The sequence below is a fragment of the Mesocricetus auratus genome, unplaced genomic scaffold (genome assembly GCF_017639785.1).
Source record: "Mesocricetus auratus isolate SY011 unplaced genomic scaffold, BCM_Maur_2.0 Super-Scaffold_100007, whole genome shotgun sequence".
NCBI classification, from domain to species: Eukaryota; Metazoa; Chordata; class Mammalia; order Rodentia; family Cricetidae; genus Mesocricetus; species Mesocricetus auratus.
The window spans coordinates 46,404,804-46,431,357 of record NW_024429191.1 but is presented as its reverse complement, the minus strand read 5'-3'; the positions used below and the strand labels follow the sequence as shown (position 1 = coordinate 46,431,357).

At 47.9% G+C, this 26,554-nt stretch overlaps 1 protein-coding gene across 2 annotated transcripts in view; it reads right to left on the bottom strand.

Moving 5' to 3' along the window:
* Gas7 (growth arrest specific 7) overlaps positions 1-23,280 on the bottom strand; it is a 238,887-nt gene extending 215,607 nt beyond the window's left edge. The window contains exon 1 of one of the 2 annotated variants that reach the window (XM_005067601.4): positions 22,661-23,280. In XM_005067601.4, coding sequence (XP_005067658.1) covers positions 22,661-22,843 — 183 coding nt within the window. In that variant the 5' untranslated portion in view covers positions 22,844-23,280. The remainder of the gene's footprint in view (positions 1-22,660) is intronic. The other variant, XM_040748905.1, reaches the window with a different exon arrangement.
* Between the last annotated feature and the right edge of the window lie 3,274 nt (positions 23,281-26,554).

Genomic DNA, 26,554 nt, shown 5'->3' with positions numbered 1-26,554 from the left:
CCTGTGGTGTCATCAGACATCAGAGCAGAATACAAAATAGGGAGACAGAGAAGGAAAGGGAGAGGGGTAAGATGAAAGGGGAGGGAGGGAAGGGGGAGTAAAAAAGAGAAAGAAGGTGGAGGGAGGAAGGGAGAGAGGGGGAGGGAAAGAAGGGAAAGAAGGTGATGAAAGGTGGTAAAGAGGGAGGGGAGGCATGTTTTAGCAGTCCTTTCCGGGGCAAGCCTCCACCAATCCAATCTCTCTCCACTCTACTTAGGCCCCTAAAGTTTCCACATCAGGCTGAGCACCAAGTCTCAGACACATGGACTTTTGAGGAACATTCCGTATCAAACCCCAACTAGCTCCTGTCAACCTTAGTTTCGCACAACTCCAAGCTTCACCTCTTTTCATGGAAAAATGAATTAAGCCATAAGCCCAAATTCGGAAAACGTGTGCCAGGCTCTCAAAGGTAAGCTCTCCCTTTATCCGCATGAATCCATCCACCTAGACGTTGCACCCAGCCAGTCACCAAGTACTTATTGAACCAGATATGTTCAATGCCAAGTCCTGTGCCTGCCGGGCCAGCTGTTACAGTTTATGGCACCATTATCCAGTCCTGAGGAGCTCAGAGTCTAGTGGGACAAAAACCAAAGACACCAGTCACTGCCATCCCCAGTTGTGGGTTCCACTGATGTTGGAGGACAAAAAGACTGACTTGGAAAGGCCAGAGCTCACCTGGTAAGGAAGGGACCACCTGAGTAGATCTTGACTGGGATTATCATTTCTATTTATATACATCTATTTGCTGTTATAATAAGATATCTGAAGTTGGCAAAATCTAAGATCTAGGCATGGTGCACATTTGTGTAATCCCAGAATGAGAGGCTGAGACAGGAGGACCATGAGTTCCAGGCTAGCGTAGGCTACGTATAGCAAGATTATATCTTAGGAAATACTAAAGAGACAAAAGGAAGGATGGGGGAATTAAGGAGTAGAGGAGGCAGGGAGAGAAAGAAGGAAGGAGAAGAGAAGATGAGTGGGTGGGAGGTGAGGAAAGAGGGAAGGAGGAAGGCTGGTTTACTTAGTTCACAGTTCTGGAGGGTCAACGGCATGGTGTCAGCCATCAGTGGACTCTGGTCAAGGTCCCAAGGCAGAAATCATCATAATGATAAAAGTACAGGGAAAAAAAGAGCTGGATGTGGTGTACATGCTTTTAATCCCAGCACTTGGGAGGCAGAGACAGGAGGCCAGCCTGGTCTACAAAGTGAGTTCCAGGACAGATAGGACTATTACACAGAGAAACCCTGCCTCAAAAATAAATAAATACATACATACATACATAAACAAATGCAAAGAAAAAAGAGAAAGATCAACGGCCAAACAAGAGGCTGGAGCAAGAAGGGCTATGCTTGCCTCTTTTCCAACAATATCTCACCCAAATTAACTTAGGGGTCCCATAGAACTGATAAACTCCTTCTGAGAGGAGTTCCACTAAATAGCCTAACACCCTCCCATCAGGCTTCACCTCCTAAGGGACCTAGCGCTTCAGCAATCCACATTGAGGGCTAGAAGATGCTTGGGCCCCATGCACACCACGATGCTCAGGCAGGGGTGAAGGGAAGAGACTTCAGACTCGAGGAACCACTGAGCCAAGGAAGGCACAAAGGGCCAAGGGGCTTGACTCTTCCCGGTGCAGGCAAAGAGGAGGCTGGAGAGGAAGGGAGGCCAGGTGACATTTGTTCAGGGTCCCTGCCTGTCTATCCAAGGCCAGTAAGAGGTCCTTGACATTTCAGGCCATGAGGAGCCATTTTAAGGATAAGATTAAAACTTTGGGGGGACTTTGCTGATGACCACATACAGTCTGAGATCCTTGGTCCAGTGGTCATATAAGAGACCATGAGTAAGGTTAATGGAGAAGCTGCCGCTGCTACTGGGGGTGTTAGAGACCTTCACACCACTCTCTGCAGCCTTTTCTCATGGGGTACAGCCTATAAATATGGCTGTTCACCTTCTCCCTACAAATGACAGAGTAGTAGACGGGAAAGTAACAGCTGCCTGTCTGTGTGGTCACCCTGCCTGTATCTCTCACATTGCTCCTCGTTTGCAGACTTGTAGTCATAGACATATTTTTTTCCGTGATTCACGGGGAACCATAATTTACACCTGGACTGCTTCTTGAGAAACCATCTCCGCAGGACTGATAATAAAGCAGCCCAGTCACCAGGAGGACAGAGCACCCCAACTACCCTAGCCCTACCATTCACTACAACCATGGGCAGACTGCAACATCGTCCTGGATGCCGAGAGGCACGGGCCTCCGAACTGGGTCCCACAGTGCCCTCCAGACCATGAAGGGAGCATGTGAGGTCTGTGTCACAGTTCCCTGGGGAGGAAGGTTAAGAAATAGGAGGAAAATTAGCTGTTGTGGCTGGGTCTCCCTGAAGCCAGCACTGGGGATCCCAGGCCTGAGAGTTGAGGCCTTCAGGCATGTATGACTCTCTGCCTCTACATAGGTTCTCTCATCAAGGGCTTCTTGAGTGTTATGGATTGAATTTGAAATGTTCCCCCCAAAAAACAAAACAAAACAACTCATGTTTGAACTCTTACTCCTCAGCTCATGATGCTATTCTGACACTGTGCACCTTTAGGGGGTAGAGGTCACTATAGGCAGGCCTTCGGAAGTTACATCCATCCCTGGTTCTAGTCCAGCTCTCTACGTCTTGATCACCCATAATGTGAACAGCCTCCACTTCCTGAGCCCAGATTTTCTGATATACTTTCCCCATCTCGAAGGACCAAAATACCATGGGCCAACACTAATGTTGCTTGCTCCCTTAGGGTGCTTCTATCAGATAATGTGGTCATGGCAACAAATATCACTAATTTACTGTATTAGAAGCCAGGTCAAAGACTAAGGCCTAGCTCAATACTGCTTCTCCAGTGTTGGCTATGTTCCAACACCTCCTCCATTGACAGGACCTCATCCCAGGAATGATTCAGGATGACTCTATGAGAAACTGTCCTACCACAGAGCAACTAGCTACAGTTTACTTTACTCCTCCCAGGTGAGACCCAAGAAGTCTAGAGCCCCTCAGGATCTCTTCCAGTCACACCCACCACTGGGCTTTAGAGGGCAGACACAGAGCCTGGCTTAGAAGCCTCTGTGTGAGCATCCACAAGAGCCAGCCCCACATTCCTCTTGAGCATGCTGTCGTTATCAACTAGAGGGCCGCACCCTTCCCTTTTCTGTGTGCTCAAGACCAGACACTTCTTGATGTCTTCACTGGAGTGTGGGAAGGGTCCTTGCTGCCCTCTTGTCTAGACAGCTGTCACAAGCCTAAGTAGAGATAGACATCTCTTGTGTCTGGTGATAGAAGGAACTAAAGAAACAGGATTTACAGAGGGCTTGCAAATGCCAACCTAAAGGCCCGGTGATAAGGACGGGATTGACAAGGCTGATCAGGACTTCAAAGACTGCATCTGAGTGACTAGAAGAAGGTATCAGCATCCCTACTGCCATGTCTCAACAGGAAAACATTCATCTGTCTTCTGTTCTCTCCTAACAAGAAAATATTTACCATAGCTGGCCATGGTAGTACATGCCTGAAATCCTCAGCACTCAGGAATCTGAGGCAAGAGGATCATGGGTCTGAGGATATGTAGACAGTTATTTTTTAAAGTGTGGGATGCAGAGGAGAAGAAATAAAACCAGGTATGGTGGTATGGACACCTATAATCCCAGCCTTAAAGAGGTGGAGGCAGTAAGACCAATAGTTTGACATCTTTCCCAGCTGTATAGCAAGCTTAAGGATAGCCTGAGCCACATAAGACTATGTCCGCAAAGACAGTGAGATAAAGAGAATTTACTCAGTTCAGGAACTCTCCTGGACAGACAAATATTTAGGGCACATGAATGTATCTGTTGTACAAAAATCTGTCTATAAGATGGTTTATCAGTCATCTACTCTAAGATAAGACGCCCCTTAATTACTGACTTGCTGTTAAGATTCTAACCTATGTTGCATTTTGTAATTTCCAAGGAGGTTCTGGATGGGAAGTGACTGCAAAACAGACTCTGGTTTAGGTTAATAATTAAAATACACCTTGACCGACTCGAAGGGACACAGAATGGCCATGACTTTCTTGGTCAAACTCAACCTTCAGCAATGATGCTACACACAGATCAAAAGTGATGGTGACTGAGAGGTGTGGAGAGACACCGAGAAAGAAAATTTCTTTAACCAAGAAAAAGCAAATACATAGACAGTATTGCCTAAGGAATAACCAAAGCTGAGACTAAGACAGGAAAATGACATAATGAAAGCAACAGCCATCAGCAGTGAGCCAGACCCTCTGCAGATTGCTTGTACCCAAAGACACAAAGTTCAATTTGCACAGTTCTGTGCCTCACTGGACATATTCACAGACATGGAAACTGAGTCACAAGTCAAAGTATGCACATGCCCCAAGTTTCTTCAACCAGTGCCCAAACTGTGGTGGTTCAGCTAAGAACAGCCATGGCCATTATGCCTACCCATCACCAAAGACAGAACATTCCTGTTCCAGCCTGGGTCATACCTTCTGATGACAGTGTGCTAATGGCTTGGCCAGTGGTACTGTGGGGAGTTAGTAGGTCCTAGTAGGAGGAGATTAGAACTCTGCCTCTGATGGAGACAATGGGATCCCACTCTCTTCCTTTCTGCAGCAACTGGCCTGTCTACCATGTGCACTTGTCACAAATCAATATGCCATCAGAGGTTCAAAGCAACAGGGCAAGACCATGGATCGAAAGGCTGATCCCTTTAGTTAAGTTAGTTCTCAGGTGCTCTGTCATAGCAACTGAAAACCCTCCCATTGTAAGAATGAGCCAGTAATCAAGATAGTCCCAAGAGAGGCCATCTTTTCAGTGCCTGTTTTTCTCTTCAGTGGTAACCAATAAATACGAAGGCCCTTACAGACATGAGGTGACACAATTCACATCCTGGAGGCTGAAGAAGCAGGTTTGCTCCTTGACAGACATGGTTTGCCTTGAGTCACACACCCTCTTCCCAGTCCATCGTGTTAGTCACAGCCTGTGGGTGTACGATGCCTGGGTTTGGAAACAGCGATTCTACAAGTGTCATCAAATTCTTTGTTATTTCGTTTTCTTTGTGTGAAACCAAGTAACCATCACGGTGGAGGACAGAATCATAGTCATCTGCATCACTGTCAAAATAAATGATCCTTCTTGGTCTTACTGCATTCCCAGTCCAGGCTAGGAGCTAGAGACTAGGTCTACGAAGATCACATGGTCTTAGGGACCCCAGAGTGTGGAGGGACCCAGGCTTGTTGGGTGAGTGGCAATGTGTCAGTAAAATCTGATGAGGACAGCACCCAAAGCCAAGAAATGAGACTAGGCTAGTAAAGCTGTGGGCTACAAACCAAGTCTCTGGGCATACAATTCTTAAAGTCCCGGGGTTCTCTAAACTGTTGTGTCATTGTGTTCACACTGAATTGTTGAAGTGACTGATGGCCCGAAGCTCCTAGCTTCGGGTTAGGCACTGGTCACAGGAAAGATCAACACAGGATTAGAGAATCAATTTAACTCCCAACTGCAGAGCAATGAGGAGGAGGGTTGAATTGATCCCAATGACCAATAACATAATTAATCATGCCCACAGAATGAAACTTCCATAAAACTCCAAAGGTCTGGGTGGAGAAGATCCTGGAAGGTGGTTGGAGAGGTCATGGACTGATGACCTTCAACACCTGATGACTGACATCCCTTCAAATAAGGGTATATAATTGTCTCTCTGACTTCTAACACTGTAGCAAATCAGCTGAACCCACTGATGGGAACTCAGGACAGCAAATGTAGACAGCAGGTTGGAAGCACAGGTTTGGGATTGGTGCGTGACTTAGAGGCTATCTTGTGACACTGCACCCTCAACCAGGGAGGGTGGTGTCAGAGTTGATCAGAGTCTGAGGATACCCAGGGGACACCTATAGTGAGGAGAGAACCCTGTGGCCCTTCTTTACAACCCAAGAAGAGGTCTGTATTCTGAGACCAATTCAAAGCAACTGATATCCTCAGAATGCTCATCTGGATGGAGAGAAAAAGGGACCAGAGCAGAAAGACAAACATGTGCCAAGGGACAATGACTCTGGAAAAGACCTTTCTCCAGAAAAGGCATAAAAGCTAATAAAATATAGAGGGTTTAGGAACTAGCCTGGCGATATTTTCCTATAACCTCAGTGCTGGGGAGACATAAGGATTTGGAGTTCAAAGCCAACCTTGGCTACATAGTGAGCATGAGGCCAACCTGGGCTTCAGGAGACCAAATCTCAAAAACCTATAATGTGATGCCCAACATGATGAATTCTCAGGTGAATGCAACCACAGACCAAAAAGAAACAGTTTCTCAGTTTATTAAGAACAAGTGTTGGTGAGGACCTAGATATGCTTGGACTCTCTTCCATCGCTGTTGAGAAAGAAGCTTTTCAACATGCCAAAAATAGAATAACCATGTGATCCAGCAAGTATACACCCAACACAGTGAAAACACAGATGCTTGTTACACAAATATCCATAGAAGCAACATTAATAATAACCAAAACGGAGGAACTGGCCAAAGAGTGAGTCCAATGTGTACATCTATATAATGGAATATTATTTGGTCATGAAAAGGAAGAAAGTGCTGATGCAAGCTGTAATATGGAAAGTCTTAAGGATATTATGCTACTGGGGCTGAAATACTCCCTCCAAGAACTAAAGGTCACCTTACGAAAAACCCAACACCAGGTATGAAAATACCCCCTTTTGAGTTGTTGGTCAGGGTTGTACCAGAGACTATTATAGGCTATCGCTACTTCCCTTGGTTGCTGCTAAGAGGAAGAAGTAGTCCCTATTGCTGAAGACACCATGTACTTCAGACCCAGGTCCCAGAGGCCCCTGAGCTAGAACTGAACTGAATGCCTCTACCCTAAAGACTAGCCTTCCTGATACAAGAAGGCAGGGAAGCAATGAACAGTCATACCCAGCTATGGTGCGTATGAACCACAACAATGACCAGAACAGCACAATATCCCTAAGAGTAGAGTAGTGGCACACATACCGTTACAGTAACCAACAGCTCTCTAACTGAACTTAAGACCCACTCAATAAGAGGAAAATCATGCCTGCACCTGAAAGCCTAGCCAACTACCCAGGGCTAGTGAAGTCATGAATCTTGGAAAAGAACCTATAGCCACCACCTTACTAAGAGAACATAATCCCTACCTACAATCCCTAACAAAATCCCTAATTTTGTTTTTATTCTTACAGGTAAGTGTAGTTCTCACCCTTCATCAGAAAAACTTCTCTTTGCAATAGATGCAGACCATTAGAGAAAACCATAACCAATAAAAATGCTGAATTGTGAAGCCCAGTCCCAACAGATCCATCTATAACTCAACTTATGCATCTAAGGCCCAGAGAACCTTTTAGAAGAGGAAGCAGAAGGATAGCAAGAGACGGAGGATCAGAGAGTTTTCTGTAAGACCGAATCTCCTAGTAATGTCAGAAACTACACCCACCAAGTCTCACCAACGTGACTGTATAATCATGGCCTGAATGAGGATGACAACAGACGTGCTAAAGTGGAAGGGAAAAGACCAGAAGGCCTACACAAAGAACTACAGACAACTGAGGAATGCTGCGACTGGGGGAATAGCCTTCCCTGGGGAATAGTACACCTATAGATCATCCAATAAAAATGGTCAGCTCTAAAAACATATACATACAATTATCATTATACAGACCAAAAGATTATATTTATCTATAGATATACACATATGAATGTAATAACAACTAATGAAAAAAAGAAGCCATGAATCTGAAAAAGAGCAAGGAGGAGTATTTGGGAGGGTTTGGAAGAGGAAAGTGAAAGTGATATCATTATACTATAATCTCAAAAACAATAAAATACGAACGTTAGGCTAAGTGGAAGAAGCCAGATATGACTTCATTTATGGAAAATCACTAGAACAGGAAATCTACAAGCAGTATGTGTGTGGTCACCTGAGCCTGATGTGGTGGGAATTAAGGAGCAAGTAAAGTAACCATGGTAACAGATATACAATTCCATGGATGTTAAACAAGAGCAAAATGTATGGTTTGTGTGCTTCTAATGAGTGTTATATCCCAATAAAGCTGTCCAAAGAAGAAAAAGAATAAGGGGAGTAAGAAAGAGAGCAAGTCTGGGAAGACACTGCAGGGAGATGAAACTGCATAGGGAAGAAAACAGCATGGAGGATGGAGTCACTCAAAGACCTGGAAGTTCCAGGTGTTTCTGATAAGGTGACAGGTGCGGAAACAGCTAAGAATACATCTGGTGGCAGAAGAAGACGGCAGATAGAGTTAAGCATATTCTACAGTAGCACTTCCCTAGTCTGAAAGCCCAGAATTCAAAATACTCCACCCACATGATACCCCAAATGGAAAATTCCACACTGACCTCATATGATGAGTTGTGGAGAAAACAAGCAGATTAAAAATACCCTATGAGCTGGACATTGTGGTGCAATCCTGTAATCCCAGGTACTTGGGAGGGTGAAGCAGGAAGATCAAAAGTTCAAAGCCAGCCAGGGTTACAGAGGGATTTGGAAGTCGGCTTAGACAAGTTAGTGAGATTTAGTTTTGAAATAAAAATACAAGTAGGGCTGGGATGTAGCTCAGTGGTACACCAAGACACTAGCACTAGGATACTAGCCCAGCATGTGTAAGTCATTTGGTTTAATCTTCAGTAACATATCACACACACACACACACACACACACACACACACACACACACACACACACACACACTTCTGCTTAAACGTAGGTCTGGTACCCAAGGTATCTCATTATGTGTGTACAAACATTTGGAAATTTGAAATGCTTTTTGATCCAAACACTTTGGATAAAGGACACTCAACTGTATTGCTGTGGCAATGAAATACCCCCAGAAACCCTAAACAGGAGAGGGCTGTGGTCAATCAGCCTTAAAAGTCACCATGGAAGGTAGTCAGCAGCCTAACCAAGGGACTGAGTGATAAAGTCTAGGACAGACAGGACCTAAAGGTCCTACTTGGGCTTTGGGGAGCTAGCAGTTTGGTCATATCATCTCTCGTTTGGAGTTCTCAGATGCTGGCCTGGGACTTGATTCAGGATCCCTAGAAACATGTTACAAAGGCCCTTCCTGCCCACATGGGTTGGTCCACTCCTATAATCTCAGCAGTTGGGAGGCTGAGGCAGAGGGATTGCCATGTTCTCAGCTAGCCTACACCACAGAGACCCTGCCTCAAAAGTGTATGTGTGTGGAGATAGACAGACAGACAGACAGACAGACAGACACACAGACACAGAGAGAATGATTACTTAGCATGCACAAAGGACCTTGATTCCATCCCTAGCCTTGAAAGAGGGAGGGAGGGAGGGAGGGAAGGAGGGAGGGAGGGAGGGAGGGAGGGAGGGAGGGAGGGAGAGAGGAAGAGAAGAAGGGAGGGAAGAAGGGAGGGAGGGAAGGCAGAGAGAGTAACATGTGTTCCATTCAGTCTCTTGGGGGCCTTTCCTTTGCTCCAGGAACAGGCAAAAGATAAGAAAAGAAATTCTGACATCCTTTAGCAGTCTCTAGAACTTTACCTCTTCCACAAACCTTTTCCTCATTACAAGAAGAGTCTCTTCCAAGAGTGTCCAGAAAGCCAGAAGCACATCAGGCCAGGTTAAAAAAACAAGTAAGACCAATTAGCCTAAGTCCTCTAGCAACGGGGACTCTTATGTAACAGTTTCCACCAAACTAAGGAGAGCTTCAGGTACAGCTTTCTGTGGCTTCAGACCAGCAAGACCTGTGTGTACCCCAAGACTCCTAAGAAAATGCTCTGCTCACATGAAACTCCAAGGGGTCTCCCCAAGATCTACAGCATCCCCAGAAGTTTGCTGAAAACACATACTCTCACCAAGTGTGGTGGCACATCCTTGTAATACCAGCACCAGGGAGGAAGAAGTAGGAGGATGGAGAGTTCAAGGCTAGCTTGAGCTGTGCTTACCCTGCCTCCAAAGGGGTAGAGGTGCAAAACAATGCCAAAGCTGGGGCTCGACTCCAAGTCCTAGAATCTGAACCTGGGCCTCTTGAGAATCCAAGCATGTCTGTGTTACCCTACATGCTGCACCAAGACATCCTGCCAGTGAGCTCAGAAAGGCAATGGAACGAGGTGTCAGCAGCCTGCAGCGGGAGCCCCAATTAACAGGCTTAACTGAGCCCATCTTGGCTCAAAAGCAGAGCATGAAGAACCTTGAATTCCACTATCAGGGTGTGTGCAGGCATCAAGCTCTTCCTCTGACCCTCACGGGAGCTCTATAAAACTCCCAATTCTACACTTGCCTGGAGTTTCGCAGAATCCATAGCTGCAGAAGCTAGCCTCCTGCCCTGCACTCTGCTGCCCACATCTGGGAGGCAGCCCCACGACTGGCTGTGTGCTGGATGGTGGCAATGGGAGTCCCCAACCTCATCTACAGAGCACTGGCTTCCCCTTGGGACTCACAAACAGCCTCATGAGGTGGAGGCCGTGCCTTAAGTGTATGAATTTTCTAATGCTGGGGACAGTGAGCAAGACCCTCTTAGGCTCACTGTAGCTCTTCTTATTCATCCAAACCTTGAGACCATGTCCTGCCACCCATCACCCTGCTTGCAGCCTTCCATCCCGCCAGCTGCCTCGCTGTGCCCTGAATTTTTGTCCACTGTCAGGCTTTTGTCCCTGCTTTCACCCTGTGGCCACGGACCCGCTGTGGACATATCTTTTTCCTCAGATTAAATGTACTTATAGAGGTCTAATTCCAAAATGTGTTCTTTCCATGACCTCCCATAGTTCTACATAATCCACTTAAAAAATAAATCCAATATCCAATATAATTCCAGGATTTAACATGTCTTATAGATAAAGTAAAAAAAAAAAAAACTACCACCTCCATGCACCCATATGCCTCGATATTCAAACTTGGGTCTGGGGTCCAGCGACAGCATCAGCTCTTCGGAGTTTGTTGGAAATGCGGTCTCTCAGTGCAGGGAGAGATGAAATGCAGTCCACTGCTGCCTCTGGGACACAGGTGACATTGCTTGACCTTGTCATGTGAGGCAGGACAGTCTCCTGGGACTGAACCTTTTGCCTGCCAACTCTCACTCATGCCACAAAGCTGGGAATGTCAGGCTGGGAGGAATCAGAGCAGATCCAGTTGGTATTGATGGAGAACAGCTTGAGGGAAGACTTCCCTTGGGTAAGTCACAGAAATATGCCATGTTGCTCATGTCCAGTGAAGGTCTGGTGGTGTCGCAGTGAAAGTCTGGGGGTGTTGCTGGGTGCAGAAAACTTTCCTAGCAGGTGTGAGACTCAATTCAACTGCAGTACTCAACCCCCTTTGTTTATAATATCAGAATCCTAGAGTGCGTCCCAGATTCAATTCTGTGTTGAGCACCGCCCTTGATAATCAACTACTCAATGGAGCTGTATTTTTCCCTCCACGCACAACAAACGCCGGGAGTTATTTATCAATAAAACACTTGCTAAATGAGAACGGTAGACTCGAACTAAATTTAAAGTTCCGCTTTCCTACTTCTATTCCTAAATTATATTACAAATCAGCAGCAGATGCCTCCATGACGGCCTTCCAGGAGCCACCGCCTAAATAAGGACGCTCTCTGTGATGATTAAATTAGGACAAGAAATGGTTTGAGTAGAGTTTTTAAAATAGCATCTCTGAAGAGTTTTTACAGCTTAATTAGCTTTCTTGTTGATTAACCCTGGTGTTCTCTGCATCTGACAGGCAGTGAAGAAGGAGGAAGAATTGAGGTACATAGATGACAGAGCAATGGATATGAACGTCTGGAAGGGCTTTGGGTCGAACCTGTGCGAACCCACAGTCTCTCCTAAGAGATTGCCTATCAGTTGTGCAGCATGGGAGAGTCCCCAAAGATGGCCCAAGGGAAGGTTTTTGTTATCTTTTGCTTGTATATCTGTGTGCAGGTGTGCTTATGAGGGTGTGTGTGTGTATGTGTGTGTGTGTGTGTGCATATATGTGCAAGTGAGTGTGTGTAAAGGCCGGAAGTTGATAACAGGTGTCTTCTCCAATTGCTGTCCACTTTATTTACTGCTGGAGGGTCTCTTGATGAACCTGAGGTTTGCCCACTAGATTACTCTAAGTAATTTACCCAGGGTCCCATCTCTACCTCCCAATCCCAGGGATTTACAAGCAGGTGCTGGGGATCTGAACCCCGGTCTTTACATTTGTAGGATAAGTGATTTATCCACTGAGCCATCTTCTCTCCACACTGTCCCCAAGGGGAAGTTTATGACTGCTAACCCCAGTTCACTGCCTTGTTTGCACCTGCATAGTACATAGCATGTGCTCACGTAAAAGAGAGAAACAAAACTGCAGAGCCTAGGATCAGGAAATGATGCCAAGTGGACCAAGCATCTACTTGGTGTGCTCAGGGAGCACTTGATTCCAGGACAGCCTATGTGCTTAGGGAACACTTGATGCCAGGTAGCCTATGTGCTAAGGGAGCACTTAATGCCAGGAGAGTCTATGTGCTCAGGGAGCACTTGATGCCAGGACAGCTTATGTAGAGGAGCCTACAGGGAAGGAGCAGCTCCATCTCTACTCCATCTCCATGGAGATTTGGTGTTCTGAGTGAAAAGAAGAAGAAGGAAGAGGAGGAAGGGAGGAGGAGGAAAGAAAAGACAGTAGATAGATTAATGGGGTGGGTGGGGAGGCATATAGATTTAGTAACATATGAAGACTCAGGAGCCTCACTCGATGAGAGATCACATGTCTGGACACTTAACACCTTCTCAGCGAAGAGGGACATGGAGGCTGTGGAGCTGGAGGCAGTTTTTGAGGGAGAGTGCTTTTCAGGAAGAATAAATGGGTCTGGAAAACGGATAATAGTTGGGAGAAGCTTCAGCTGGACTGAGCAGGGCATCAACTCTAGTCCTCCCTCAGGAGGACTCATCTTAAGGAGCTGCCCTTTATGTGGATGAGGAGCATCTCAGGATGAAAATCTGAGCCCAGGAAGACAAATGGTGGAGACGGAATGGAGATGGCAGAAAGGCCAGGCAGACTCCACTCACCTGTTGAAAACGTTCCCAATGCTGAAGCCATTCCCCAGCAAGACTCAGGGCCATGGAGGGGCTTGTAGCTCCAGGCTACCTTAAGCCCAAGCTAGAGGCAAACCTATATTATTTTAGTCACTGAAATTTCAGAACTTTTTGTTAGTTTATCCTCACCTGTCCTGACACCACATAAGCTCATAAGGCGACCATCATCAGAACATCTCTACATTGCAACTGCTCAAAAACATCATCACCCGAAGGTAGGGGCTCTTATTTGCTCCCAAGAAACAGGATTCATCTCAGTCACCCTCTCCACACCTCAAACTTCACTCCCGCAGTCTTTACCCGTTTCCCTGTCTTTTTCCTTTTCTCCCAGTTTCCTCGTGTATTTGCAACTTTATCCTATTGTACCGTATGCTTTTTGGTAAGACGCCTTAAATGCTTTCTACCGTTTCCCTGTGTTTTTCCCTTTCTCCCAGTTTCCTCGTGTATTTGTGACTTTATCCTATTGTACTGTATGCTTTTTGGTAAGACGCCTTAAATGCTTTCTACAACAAGGTGACAGACAGGCAGTCACATGCACAGACACACTAGACTTGGCTGCAGAAGAAAGCTGGCTTTAAGAAAATAAAGTCAAATCTACTCTCAAAATGCAAAGATTTGCTATAATGGGCCATTTAGAAGAATGTGGTCCAAGGCCAGGGCATATCCTTCAATCCCTTCTAGCCACGATGGCTACTCCATGTGCAGTCCCCGCCATGCCTGCTTTTTTACTGTAATTCATTTCTGGATGCCACCATCTCTTTTTGCTTCCTTGTAAGACATGTAAACTCTGGTAACTCCATGGAAATATGAAGTGTCACTAAGCAACATTTTAAATCTTGAAATTCTATTTTGGTTTAGCTATTGAGCCCTTCTGCATTCCTGGTCCTGGGATAAGCATAGGTAAGCCTTATTTTAACCAGTTCCTCTTGGGGATTTAGATGGTAGTTATGATTGCCCTTGCTAAGAAGTACTGTGTTGGTGTGGTGATGCTCACACATTTGTCTAACACAGGCCTCTGTACAACTCAGGGGTTAGAGGGTGTACACACCCTAACGCTCTTCAGTGACAGCGAGCTGTATTGCTGCATCCCTGTAACCCAGCGCTTGAAGGTTGAGATGGGAAGATTGCTCAATACCACCCTGGGCTACAGAGTGAGTTTTATACCCACCCGGGCTACAGAGAGTGACCATATCTAAAAAGAACAATAAGCCCAGCAGTGGTGGCACATGCTTTTAATGGGAGGTAGAGGCAGGCAGATATCTGTGAATTCAAGGCCAGTGGGTCTTCAGAGTGAGTTCCCAGGATAGCCAGGGCTGCACAGAGAAACCCTGTCTCAAAACAAAACACAAAAAGAACAACAACCAAAAAGAAAAAAGAAAAGAAAAGAAAAAGACAATGAAAGACACTTTTGTTATTCTTTTTTTTCCCTAGCCAGGTATGGTTGCACATACTTGTAATCCCAAGCAATAAGAAACATGGATAGGAGAAGTGTCCCAAGTTCCAGGCCAGTCAAGGACAAAAAAGTGGATTTTATCTAAAAAAAATCATAATTTTTTTTTTTACATCTTCAGCTTCATTTTCAACTCCTGAGTTACAGAAAGACAGGATCCACTGGTGATGTCTTGTGTTCTTCACTAGAAAGGATCTGCTCAGACATTCTGTTCCTTCATATACCAATCTTTTTCTCTTTGATTTGGGGTGTCTGTTTTTAATTTGTGTGTGTGTGTGTGTGTGAGTATGTGTGTGTGTGTGTGTGAGAGTGAGTGAGTGCAGGTGCCTGTGGAGGGCAGAAGAGGGCGGCATTGGGTCTCTTAGAACTAGAGCTACAGGCAGCTATGAGTCACCCAACATGGATGCTGGGAAACTGAACTTCCGCCCTCTGTAAGAGCAGAAGGGGCTCTTCACAGACCAGTTACGTCTCCATCCAGATTTGGATATGTTTTTAAGTAACAGCTTATAAAACGAACTTTGTGCATTATGAACATAAACTTTTCACATGATGGGAGCCTGAGGCAGCTCGAGTGACTCACCCAAGGCTGAATGTGGTGGCTTATGCTTCTAAGTCCAGAGATTGGGGTCGAAGGATTGCCAGAAGTTCAAGGTGAGCCTCGACGGCTGCCTAATGAGTTCCAGACAAGCCTGGGCAACAGCTCTATGTCCTGTCTCCAAAACCTTCTTGGATAGGAAGTCAAAGAGATTGGAGAGCATCCCCACTAACCTGAAGACCGCCCAATAGGCTCCACTTTGAAAAGATTTCCCTGGACCAACCTTTCACTACATCTACCTCTGAGGACACTTAAGCTCCAAAAAGAAGCTGGGTGTGGCGGCACCTGTAATCCCAACACTTGAGAGGCTGAGGCAGAGTTCAGGAACTACTATGAATTCAAAGACAGTCTGGGCTACACTTAGGGGATATGGGCAAAAAGAGTAGGAGTTCAAGGTCAGCTTCATCATGAGTTTGAGGCCAGAGTGGACTACATGAGACCCTGTCTTAAAACAGCAACAAACCAAAGTTTTCTCAGAACATAAACACATGCTCTGATTTCTAGACTATCCATGGTAGCTTTTGTCCTGTTGCAGCAGCCCTGTGAGGTGGTGACAGAGCGCATATGGTCTCACCTCTCACTGCCTCCTGAATCGGCTTTAATTTCGTTTTGTCTCTTGGCCCACAAAGCCTAGAAACCGTTTCCTGGCCTTTGCTAGAAAAGATTTGCCAAGGCAAGTGCAGAAAGAGAAGCTCCAGGAAACCTTCCGAGGGAGGATGGGCAGACTTCCTAGCTAAAGCACAGGACAGGAAAGCAAAGAGGTTCAAACGTGGTGGAGGGGAGGACAGACGGAGGTGACCTTCCCTCAGTCAGGAGGGTGGGCAGAAGACGATGGGGTGAGCAGAGATTATGGTTTAGTTTTGGCGTGTGAAATTTGAGTGCCTGGGAATTGAATCCGGACTCAAATTTGTAGCTTGAGAAAGGAAGTAGATATAGTGAACCAGGAAGTGAGGCAAATAAAAACAAACCTTTATCGGAGGGTGGCACGCAGAGGGGATACTAAATGGGACAGAAGGAAGTAAGCAGAGCCTTATAGTACTCCACGGTGGGGGGAGGCATGCAGCCCAGAAGTCCATTATTGGTCTGTTCCCCAGAACCAAAACAAACAAACAAACAAAAGCCCACTCCACACAGACATCTCACTGTTCCCACACAGGACTACAAATTTACAATGTCACCTCATGCTCCGCTCTGGGACTACAAATTTACAATGTCACCTCATGCTCCGCTCTGCCAAAGGAAAAGCCAGGCACGCCTGCTGGCTACCACTTCTACTTCTCCCTGTAGGTATAAACAGCACCCCAGAATCCTTGCCTCTACAGGAAGAGAGGAATCTGCTAATTTGGCAGTTAGGGACAGAGGGATCCGACCCAGCACTCTACCAAAAAGAGCTGTCACTTTTACTTTGCTGCGGTGGGTAATAAGGGAGAATGTTATAGGAATGCTGTCTCCTGGGGGACCTAGTAACAGTCATCTTACCATGTAGGTACACAGGGATTCCTGGTTTACCACACACATCCACGGGGGCCAGCGTGGCCTTCACAATGAGGGTCTACCCAGCCGCCAGACACAAGCTGGGCCTTTTTAGGCTGAAAATACAGGAAGGTAGGTGGGGGCTTATTCACATTTGTAGGTGGAAGTAGAGCTCAGGGATTTGCCCAGTGGTTAACAGATGTCGGGGATTCCTGCCGACTTGTTGCTAAGGGAACTTTTGTGAAGATGCCTGGAGGCCACAAAATCCAGAAGCTCTGCCCCATGCTTTAAAGTCTTGTGAGTGGCTGCATGGCCAGGCCAGTGCACAGCGGTTTTGAAGGGTGGATCCTGCTGGGCAGAAGCAGACAGTGCTATGGCCAATGGTAGATGTTCAAACAGCAGCGGATGCTGATGTGGGCTCTTAATTGAATGGCAGGATGACTCTGTGAAAATGGCACAATTTCAGTCCCAATTACACACCTGGGGAGCTACCAACCCTAATTGTGAACAGAGTCAATGACTGCACTCCCCCCCCAAAATACTGATGTGAAGGTCAGAGTCACACCCATTTCAGGCAATTTTCATGTTACAGGGAAAAAGGCCCTAGATTAAAATCAATTTATGTAGCATAGCAAACATCTCCTGAATGTCAGGCAGCTCGGAGACACTGTGTCCATTAATTATCAAAGCTCTGGCATGAAAAGGCTGGCCTGGTGTGCTGATAGCTCAGTGGACAGGCCCAGACTTTAGGGCCAGGCAAACATTTTTTTTTTTCAGATTCCAGTAGCATCATTTACTATGCACCTCTATAAAGAAATCCCTTGGAGTCTTTTTTAAAAATGCTTTTTAACTCCTAAAATGGAAATAGAGGAATGGAGAAGTTTCCAAATCAGAAGGCCATGTCCATGACACCTTTTCAGCTTCTAGGGGCTCTCTCTCTTTCTTCTCTCTCTCTCTCTCTCTCTCTCTCTCTCTCTCTCTCTCTCTCTCTCTCTCTCTCTCTCTCTCTCTCTCTCTCTCATTAGCCCAACAGTCAAGCTTAAGCCTTACTGTCTCCTCCTAACATGTCTTTGCCATCCTTAGGAGGCAGGAATGTGGTACTCCATGAATCCTGCTCCTGTTTCCAAACCTGAACCTACCTCCCCTTCCATGCTACTTCCAGACTGTCCCTGTGAGTCACTTTGGCAGCAGCATGTGGCAGAGTGATGTGCCCAACCTGGTCAAAGCCTTAAGAAGGCCCAACAAGTCACCCCACCCATTGGAAACTGGCCAATGACTACACAAGAACTCTGACGACCCTGCAGAGAAAGGCCATGTGACAATGCCCTGAAGGAGGAGACACCGTGTGGAAAGAGGCCAGATGGGACAACCAGGTGAGGGAATATGGCCCTTCTCTGAGTCCAACCCACTGGAGTCTCCTGGACTCAATCCTTAGCTGCCCTTTGACTTCAACTCTCTTGGCACAGCAGTTTGCCAAGGTGAACCAACAGAAGAACCACTCAGCTGAGCTCTGTCCATTCAGCGTCATACAGGATGAATGCTGGGATGCTTTGTTAGCTGGCAATAGAGAAGCCATCTCTTCATTGTCCACAGCACAGCCGGTCAACTCCCACAGCCACCCCATCATCTCCTGCCACACAATCACATGCAGCCAGACTGAGAGAAGAGGCAAAGGAGAGGACATGGAGTTCAGGAATCCCCCTTTGCAAACCCCGTCATCCCAGACAAGCATGGTCACAGTATGCTTTTGGCTTACTCCATTTTGAATGGCTATAACAGAATATCACGAACTGGGTACATTATAAAGTAAGTGGATTTCTCATGCTGCTGGAGGCCGAGGAGTCTAATATGGAGGTGTCAACCTCTACTGAGTTCTTACAGCATCATCCCACAGGAGAAGGCAGAGAGGAGAAGGGCAAGCTCTCAAAGTATACACCTTCAAGCCTCTTTAAAATAGGCATCAATCTATTCGTGGGGGTGGAGCCCTGATAATCTAAATACCACCTGATATGGCTGTGCTTCAGCGGTAAGTATTCAAGCAGTACCTCACAGGACTAACCCTGCTGTCATGGCCCTCGGCACCACCTAAAGGAAAAGCTCTGGCGTGTCTGTATTACAATCTTCCCACGCTTCCAAAATCACTTCCCCCAAACTCTGAGTGTTTCTATTGAGGTTCTACACTGCCCTTTAGGCCCCTGACTTCTCTCCAAAGTAAGAGCAAACCATAGGAATTCCTGAGTCAAGTTGGGCCTTCCAGGTTGGGCCTGACAAACCCTTGTGCCTACTCTGGTACCTGACTCTCCAACTCTCGCTTGGGATAGAGTCTACCTCTATCTACTTTCTGGTAGAAAATGCCCTTCAGGTCAGGCCCCCAAGTCTATGGAAGTGACCCAGGGCCTGACTTGGAGCTGGCCAGTACCCCGCAGCCTCCAGCCTGGCCTCGGCTCTTCCATCCACTTACTCTTCTATTGGGTCTGTCTGTCAAACAATGTCAGTAGAGTTCTCAGCTGCTCCCTTTCTTCATGGCTGAAGGTACTACCAAGAAAGGCTGTTCCCTGCTCTCATCTCAGGTACTTTACACACCACAGCCAGCTTTGGGTGTTGGCTGGTAGGCCTGGGTATGGTTGGGATCTTAAGGGTTCCCCAAAGTTCCGTACACTAAAGATTCAGTAATCAGCCTGTGGCATTCCTAGAAAGTGGTGAAACCTTTGGGAGGTAGGTCCTAGTTGGGGAATGGAGGATGGGGCTGGGGGAGCTAGGACACTATCCCTCTTTCCTGGCCAGTGTGAGATGTTCCCCTTTGCCATATACTCAGAATGTAATGGACCGAGAATTGTCCATAAACTGAAAACGCCAAACCCAGGTTCAAAGCACACCTTTCCTCCTTGCGAATGTGATCCCAGGCACCTTGCCACGGCGATGGGAAGTTGACCAGCATGGCTCTCAAGCCTCTGGGGAGAGCAGGTGCCATGTGAAGGGCTGGGTCACACCTTGAATAACCAGGAACCCTGTGGTCCCAGTTCTGGGTCCCATATTTCTCTGTGTGGGCTTAGGCCCTCTAGAGTCCATCTTCTTAAGCCAGATATTCTCTGTATCATTTTCCCGGCTCTTAGGAGTTGTGACCACAGAGATCGCCCCAATGACCACGTCCTCTAAGACTGTGCTTCTGCCTGAGGCTGGCCATCCCCAAGGCAGATCTAGCAGGCCTTTCAGGGTCAACTTCCAATCCCCCTGTGTGGGGCGTGTTTCCTGCAAAGGCAGACCTCTAGCTTCCCTTTGTTTATCTGAACCAGGAAGAGAGTCCTGGGGAGAGTCCACTTTGCACATTCTTGTCAGTGTCTCACACCCTCCACTAAGACTTCCTGTTATCCCTCTTTCCACTAGAGGGCAAAAGGGATACTGTGATGAAAACCCCATTCTTCAGCTGGGTGCCCATCACCCCATCCTTCTGCAGGAGGCCGATGGGGTCCATTCTATTTAGACTTCTTCCCCTACAGCAGGGAACCTATGGGACTTCCTCCGTCTATTAGCTGCTGTTCAGTTCCTGCAGTCTCAAGATTCATACGCTTCATTCTTGCACTGAGTCTGTCTGTGAACACTCACCCCATCCCAAGAGACTCCATGGCATACCCCTTTGCAGCTCTCTGCCTAGCCATGAAGCTTATTCTCATAGGAGGTTGTCAGCCACCAAGAACCTGATCCACAAACCTCCATTCTGGTGCTGAGGATGGAGCTGGGCAGTGAGGTCTGGGCAGTGGTGCCAGGTCCACCCCTGCCTCCACCTTTGAAAGGCACCAAAACCCACCTCAACTGGTCACAGGGGAATTTAAACTTCAGGGTTGGCAGCAGGATACTCCAGGTTGTTCCCTGGTTGCAGCTATCCTTCTTTTGGCCCCAGTATTGCAGGTCTTATTAATGATAGTGTCTCCAACACGCCAACCTCAGATGCATTCCCACTGTTCTACACATACATCACTCTAGATCCTTCTTTTACTGACCTTTGGGTTTCAAAATACTCAAGGAATTTAGTCAATCACCTGAGTTGTTGGTCTAGTGTGCAAACATGACCCCTTGGACGACAAACTTGCTTTTCTCATGCTGCCACGTCTTCTCTTGTCTGTAAAATGAGGACAGTGCCAGATATTGTGGCACAAACCTGGAATCCCAGCACTCAGAAGCAGAGGCAAGAGGACTGCAAATTTGAAGCTAGCCTTAGCTTCATAGGGAGACTGTGGCTCAAAACAAATAGAGCCTCCTATGTGGAGGACAACACCTCACCTTCACAGAGATGTCAGGAAACTGGTGATGTTGCACATGGCTTGTGTAGGTACTCTACAATGGGCGGGTCCTCCTGGTGGCACTGAGTGGCTATTCATAGACAAGAGGGGTCTGAAAAGTCCCTAAGTACCAGAGACTTCCCGGCTCCGTAAGTGCCAAGGGATGCCACAGGCACGCCCAGGCCATCCCAGATGATAATTCTGCTTTGTCTCCTGGGCCTGTTCATGCTCCCTTCCCTCCCCCGGGGAAAAGCAGGGGCACTCTGTTCTTACAAATCCCCACCCAAAACAGCTGGCTGAATGTAGCCAGGGACACTCCTCACCAGACAGACAATCACCAGGCAAATTTCCACATCAGTATTTCCTGGGGAAACGTGGCCACCAAAAGAACTCAAACATGTCTTTCAGAGAGCTTTTTTTTTTTTTTTTTTTTTTTTGCCAGGAGGCTCAAGGTTTCCCTGTCAGATGATGATGCTCCCATCATTTTTTTAATGGGGCCCTTAGAGATGGAACTGTAAATGCAGAAAGCCAAACCTGAGCCTCTCCTGCAGACACAGGTGCTAGGAAAATACCATGAGTGGGAACTCATGGGAAAAGAACTCCCTGGAAAGAGACACCTCTGCTAAGAACCCAGGAAGCTCATTCCAGCCTTTTGCCAAGGAATAGCATGGTCCATTTAGAGCGAGTTTGTTTTCTGGACGGGAGAGAACTATCATGTGCTTCCAGAAGGCTAGGCAAACATTTGATAATGCTGCCTCAGGATGCTTGTCAGGCCTGCCCACTCTACAACCGTCTGACCCCTAACTCCCCCACCTCACCCTGCCCTGAGTTGCATGTAACATTTTCATTCAAAATTTGTTACTTTGTTCTTAAGTAGGTCCCAGTAAAAGATAAATTTGGTTCCTTATTTAGGCTGGCTTCCACCAAAACATAGGAATACATACACAACTGAGAGTGATTTAGTTTAGTCTTTATGATGATCTTGGGATCAGCAGTCTCTCTGTATCAACCCCCCTCCCCGACACACACACACACACACACACACACACACACACACACACACACACACACACAAAGGACTTTAGAAACTTAGACTCTCTCACTCAGACTGTGACCATGAGCTCAGTGATTAGAGGCCAGAGAGGCCTCACAATTGTCACCTAGACAATAAGCAGCCAGCTGACTTGGCTTGGCTGTCCTATGTAGCCTTGGGGCAAAGCCAGATCACCAGGAACAAGTCACTTTAGGGTACTGAGCCTAGAGGAGGGGGCGCTGCCTGAGGTCTAGCTGTATGCCCCAGGCAAGCTTGCTACTCTGCTCTGGCTCACTGCTAAGTGGTGGTGCATCTCAGCTGACCAGCAAGTGGGAGGCCCGGGGGCAGCAGGACAGTCTGCCCCCGGACAGCATGACTGACCACTGATCCGTGGTAATGGTGGGGCCGTAGGACCACCTTTCCGAACCCCGATCATTCGAACGCCTTGCCAAGACCACCGAGCTCGGCAGCCCTTTGGCGGCCCCTGTCAACCGTGTCAGAGCTCCCGCCCGCCCGCCCGCCTGCTCCAGAACTCGCACAGGCAACAAGTTCTCCCTTCCCCCGAGCGGTCACGACGTGCTCGGGAGGCTGGGAACGAGGGGAGTGCTACCAACGTCCCAGGGCATCCCCGCACTCTTCATTCCCCAGAGCGCCGAGATCGGACGGATCGCGAAGTCCCCGACCCCAGCCCTAGCCTCTCACCTCCAGCAGTTGCACGTAGCTCGCAGGGAACCAGCCACGGAGTCCGTCGTCCTTCTCGCCTTCCCACCAGCCGCCGTCCGGGACCTGGAGCAGTGTGAGCAACTCGCCTGCAGCGAAGCGTAGTCCCTGGCTGTGTCGCTCCCCGGAGAAGGGGTACAGGGTCCGGCAGCGGGCGCCAGCCATGGCCCTGGCGCCCGGGCTCACAGTGCAACCCGCATCCCTGCCTAGCCCCACGGGCTGGCCACCGGCTGCGCGAGGTCCCAGGCGCCCGGTGCTCCGGGCTCCCGCGCTCTGGGCGCGCGCCGTGGCGGGGGTGGGCAGGGGTCCCTGAGTCGCCGGGCCACAAGCTCGGCTTGCAGAGAAACGGACGCTCACTGGCTCTGCGGGCTCAGCGGGCTCCGAAGAGCTAGCGACGACGCCCCCGGGCCGGGCGGCTCTGCGGTCCCCCGCGCCGGGCAGGGGGCGGGGCTCAGGGGGAGGAGACCCGAGGGCCGCGGGCTCACAAGACAACTTCCCCAGGCCGGGGATGCCCGAAAGCACTGAGAGGCGCAACTGCCCCGGGAGGTGGTGCCCAGAGCATCCGCCTTGGCGGGGCTAGTCTGAGGCGAGTGGAGCCCGAGAAGACTGGCGGAGGGAGAGCATTGGCGGCCGGTGGCCGGGTGGAGACTCTCTCGAGGCGACCAGGGCGGGCAAGGGGCCGGGCCAGACCGGCCACGCCCGCGGAGGGACGGGCGCTCCCTAGCAGAGGGGCTCTCTTGCGACCCCGCCACCCAGAGCCGCTGGAATGGGAACGCCCCTCGGTTCCTCCTGTTTGGATCTGTGGCGGGTGACAGGCGGCGCTGCCTCCCAGGTGTCTCTGCAAGGGAATGTGTTTGTGACCATCATTGTAGTGCATGAAGCCTGGCTGAACTTGACTCACAGGAAACTGAACAATGGATAAAGACAGGTTTGAAGGCTGGCGCCGAAGCCGGGAAACCCGGTGACAGGGTGTCATACCAGCGGGGGATGCTGTGCGGAGATGAGGAGAAGGAGTCTGGGTTGGTAGGCTTAGAATCTGGCCAATGAGGCTGAATATTGGAAAGGCTAAACAAAAAGAGAGAGAGAGAGAGAGAGAGAGAGAGAGAGAGAGAGAGAGAGAGAGAGAGAGAGAGAGAGAGAGAGAGAGAGAGAGAGAGAGAGAGAGAGAGAGAGAGAGAGAGAGAGAGAGAGAGAGAGAGAGAGAGAGAGAGAGAGAGAGAGAGAGAATAAGAATAAGCACCATTTTTAGCTTCTCGGGAAATGGTTAGGAGTCGGGGGTGTCGTAGTTTAGCCCTCCTGAATTCAAGATGGCCAGGCACCAGGTATTCGTAGTGACTTGCTGTGTTCCCTGCAATGTCTGGATAAGACCCTGCTCTTGAGACACTCATGGACCTCAGATGCCGAAGTAAGAAGTATACTTTAAGTCAAGAGTACAAAAAGAAAAGCCCTATTTCTTTGCTAGCGTAAAAGTTAAAGTCCATTTCCTAACCTGTAAATAGCTGGACCCTTCACTACCGATGTTCTAATCAGGTGAGCAGCCCTAATCGAAAAGCCTAAGGTACAAAATCCAAACATTGTAGTGCTACCTTGGGATTGAATAACAACACACCTGTAATTCCAGCCCCTGAGAGATAAGAGCTGGGAGGTGAAGAGAGTTCCAGGCTAGAGTGGCCAGAGAGAAGAGAGGGGAAGAGAGGAGCAGGGAGACAGAGGAAGAGAGAGAGAAAATAGATTGCTGAAGAGATTGTATAAAGTTACATTTGAGCTATCTGTATTCATTTCAGATTAATTTAATGTCAGACTTGGGTCACAGTCCCAAGATATCACAATACATATATGCAAATATTACAAAATCTTCCACATTTGTGGTCCCAAGCTTTTCTTTTTCTCTACTTTCCTTCTCCCCCACCTTGAGACAGGGCCTTAATATGTAGCCCTGGCTTGTCTGAAACTATGTAGACCAGGTTGGTCTTTAACTCACTGAGATCTGCCTACCTGTGCTTCCCACCAAGTTTTTCCAATAAGGGATATACAGCCTATAGTTCTTATTAACTATTTCTGCCTCTTGCTCAGTAACCTTGTATGGCTTCCTATGGCCTATTCAGCTAGGCGTGAACCTCTCAGAATTTTAGGTTAGGATATCCATGACAAAATCTGTTTAGTACTAGGCATGGAAAGCCTTAAGTTCTTGCCTATCTGTCTGAGCTTTGAATCTGGTCCGTTTAGCTCAGTGGTTCTCAGTCTTAGCAGGACATTAGAACCATTCCTGTAACGTTTCAAAACTGCTCAACTGTGTCCACCCCAGCTTTGAGAGTGTCCCTTGAGCCACGGTGTGCATTGAAGCCACCTTACCTAGTTAGAATCTTCAGCCTGGACAACCTGACAAGTAGATATTGTAACATTCCATCAGACATGGGCTGATGACATTTGCTTGCCCAGGAATTATGGGGAGCAAAGGCTTCAGCCCAGCAGCCATTAAGAGTTCAATGTAGAAAACAGTTGCTAAACTGGGCAAGATGTCTTCTGCCTGTAATCCCAGCATTCAGGAGGAGGAGACAGGAAGACCACCAAAACGTTGGAGGTCAGCCTGAGCAACATAGTAAGGTCCAGGCCAGTATGGGCTGCAGAGTGTGAGTTAATCTCAAAAAGATAAAATAAAAACAACAAAATTGCTAAAAATATAAACTGGACTGACCAAATTTTGAAAAGATTCAAACACTGTTTCTCTGGTACATGGCTTTCTGCAAATTGTCTAGACTTGATGGTATGGCCTGGTTCATTAAGGACTGACTGGTTTAAGGCTATCCTGCAAGGAAAATTTCTTTATTACAGAAAACCCAGTCACCACAGCATCCAGAATTCTTGGGCACCAAATGTCCTATCTCAGGCATTCCCACCCATGGGTGATGTGGTGATATACCCAGTAAGAGGGAAGAAACTGAATTCAGAGGGTGTGACATGCTTTTGGTCATATGGCCTATTAACTACAAAACAAGATTTTTGAACTGGGTTTGTCTTCTTGTACATGGAGTGCTGTTTCCTCTAGCCAGTCAGGTCATGCAAGCACCATGGAGGGATGGGGGTGGGGCTCAGTGGTACAGTTGCTCAGCATGGGCAAGGTGCTGGGTTCTATCCCCAGCATCATGAGAAAGCAGTGTAGGCCCTAGAGTTCATACCCTGAAGCATCTGAGTGCAGTCTCAGCACTTATGAGTCTAAGGCTGGGTTATACAGTAAGACAAAGAGGACAGGAAGGGAGAGGAGGCAGGAGGGGGGGTGGAAGAGGAGAGGAGAGGAAGGGAGGGGAGGCATAACGGGAAAGAAAAGAGGCAGGAAGGAAGGGCTCTGTGGGGCAAGACTCTGAAGGGAGAAAATGCTTGGGCAATGTGCAGTGTCAGTTAATATAGAAATAAGACTAGAATAACAGAGAGTGCCACTAATGTCCAAAATAGAGGTGGAACAGCCAGACATGGTGACACAGCCTGAGACAGCACAGCTGCCTTTAGTTTGAGCTCAGTCTGGGCTACAAAAGAAGATGCTGCCTCCAAAAGAAGCAAATCCGAGGGAGCTGAGAAGTCAGCTCAGTCACTGAGGATGCAGCTAAGTCGATAAGAGTGTTTGCCTCAGCCGGGCGTTGGTGGCGCACACCTTTAATCCCAGCACTCGGGAGGCAGAGGCAGGTGGATCTCCGTGAGTTCGAGGCCAAACTGGCCTACAGAGTGAGTTCCAGGACAGCCTCCAAAACAATACAGAGAAGCCCTGTCTCTAAAAACCAAAAAAAAAAAAAAAAGAGTGTTTGCCTCAAATGCACGAAGCCCTGGATTCCACCCAGCACCTCGTGAACCTAGTGTGGTGGTTGGTGGTGTGCACTTGTAATC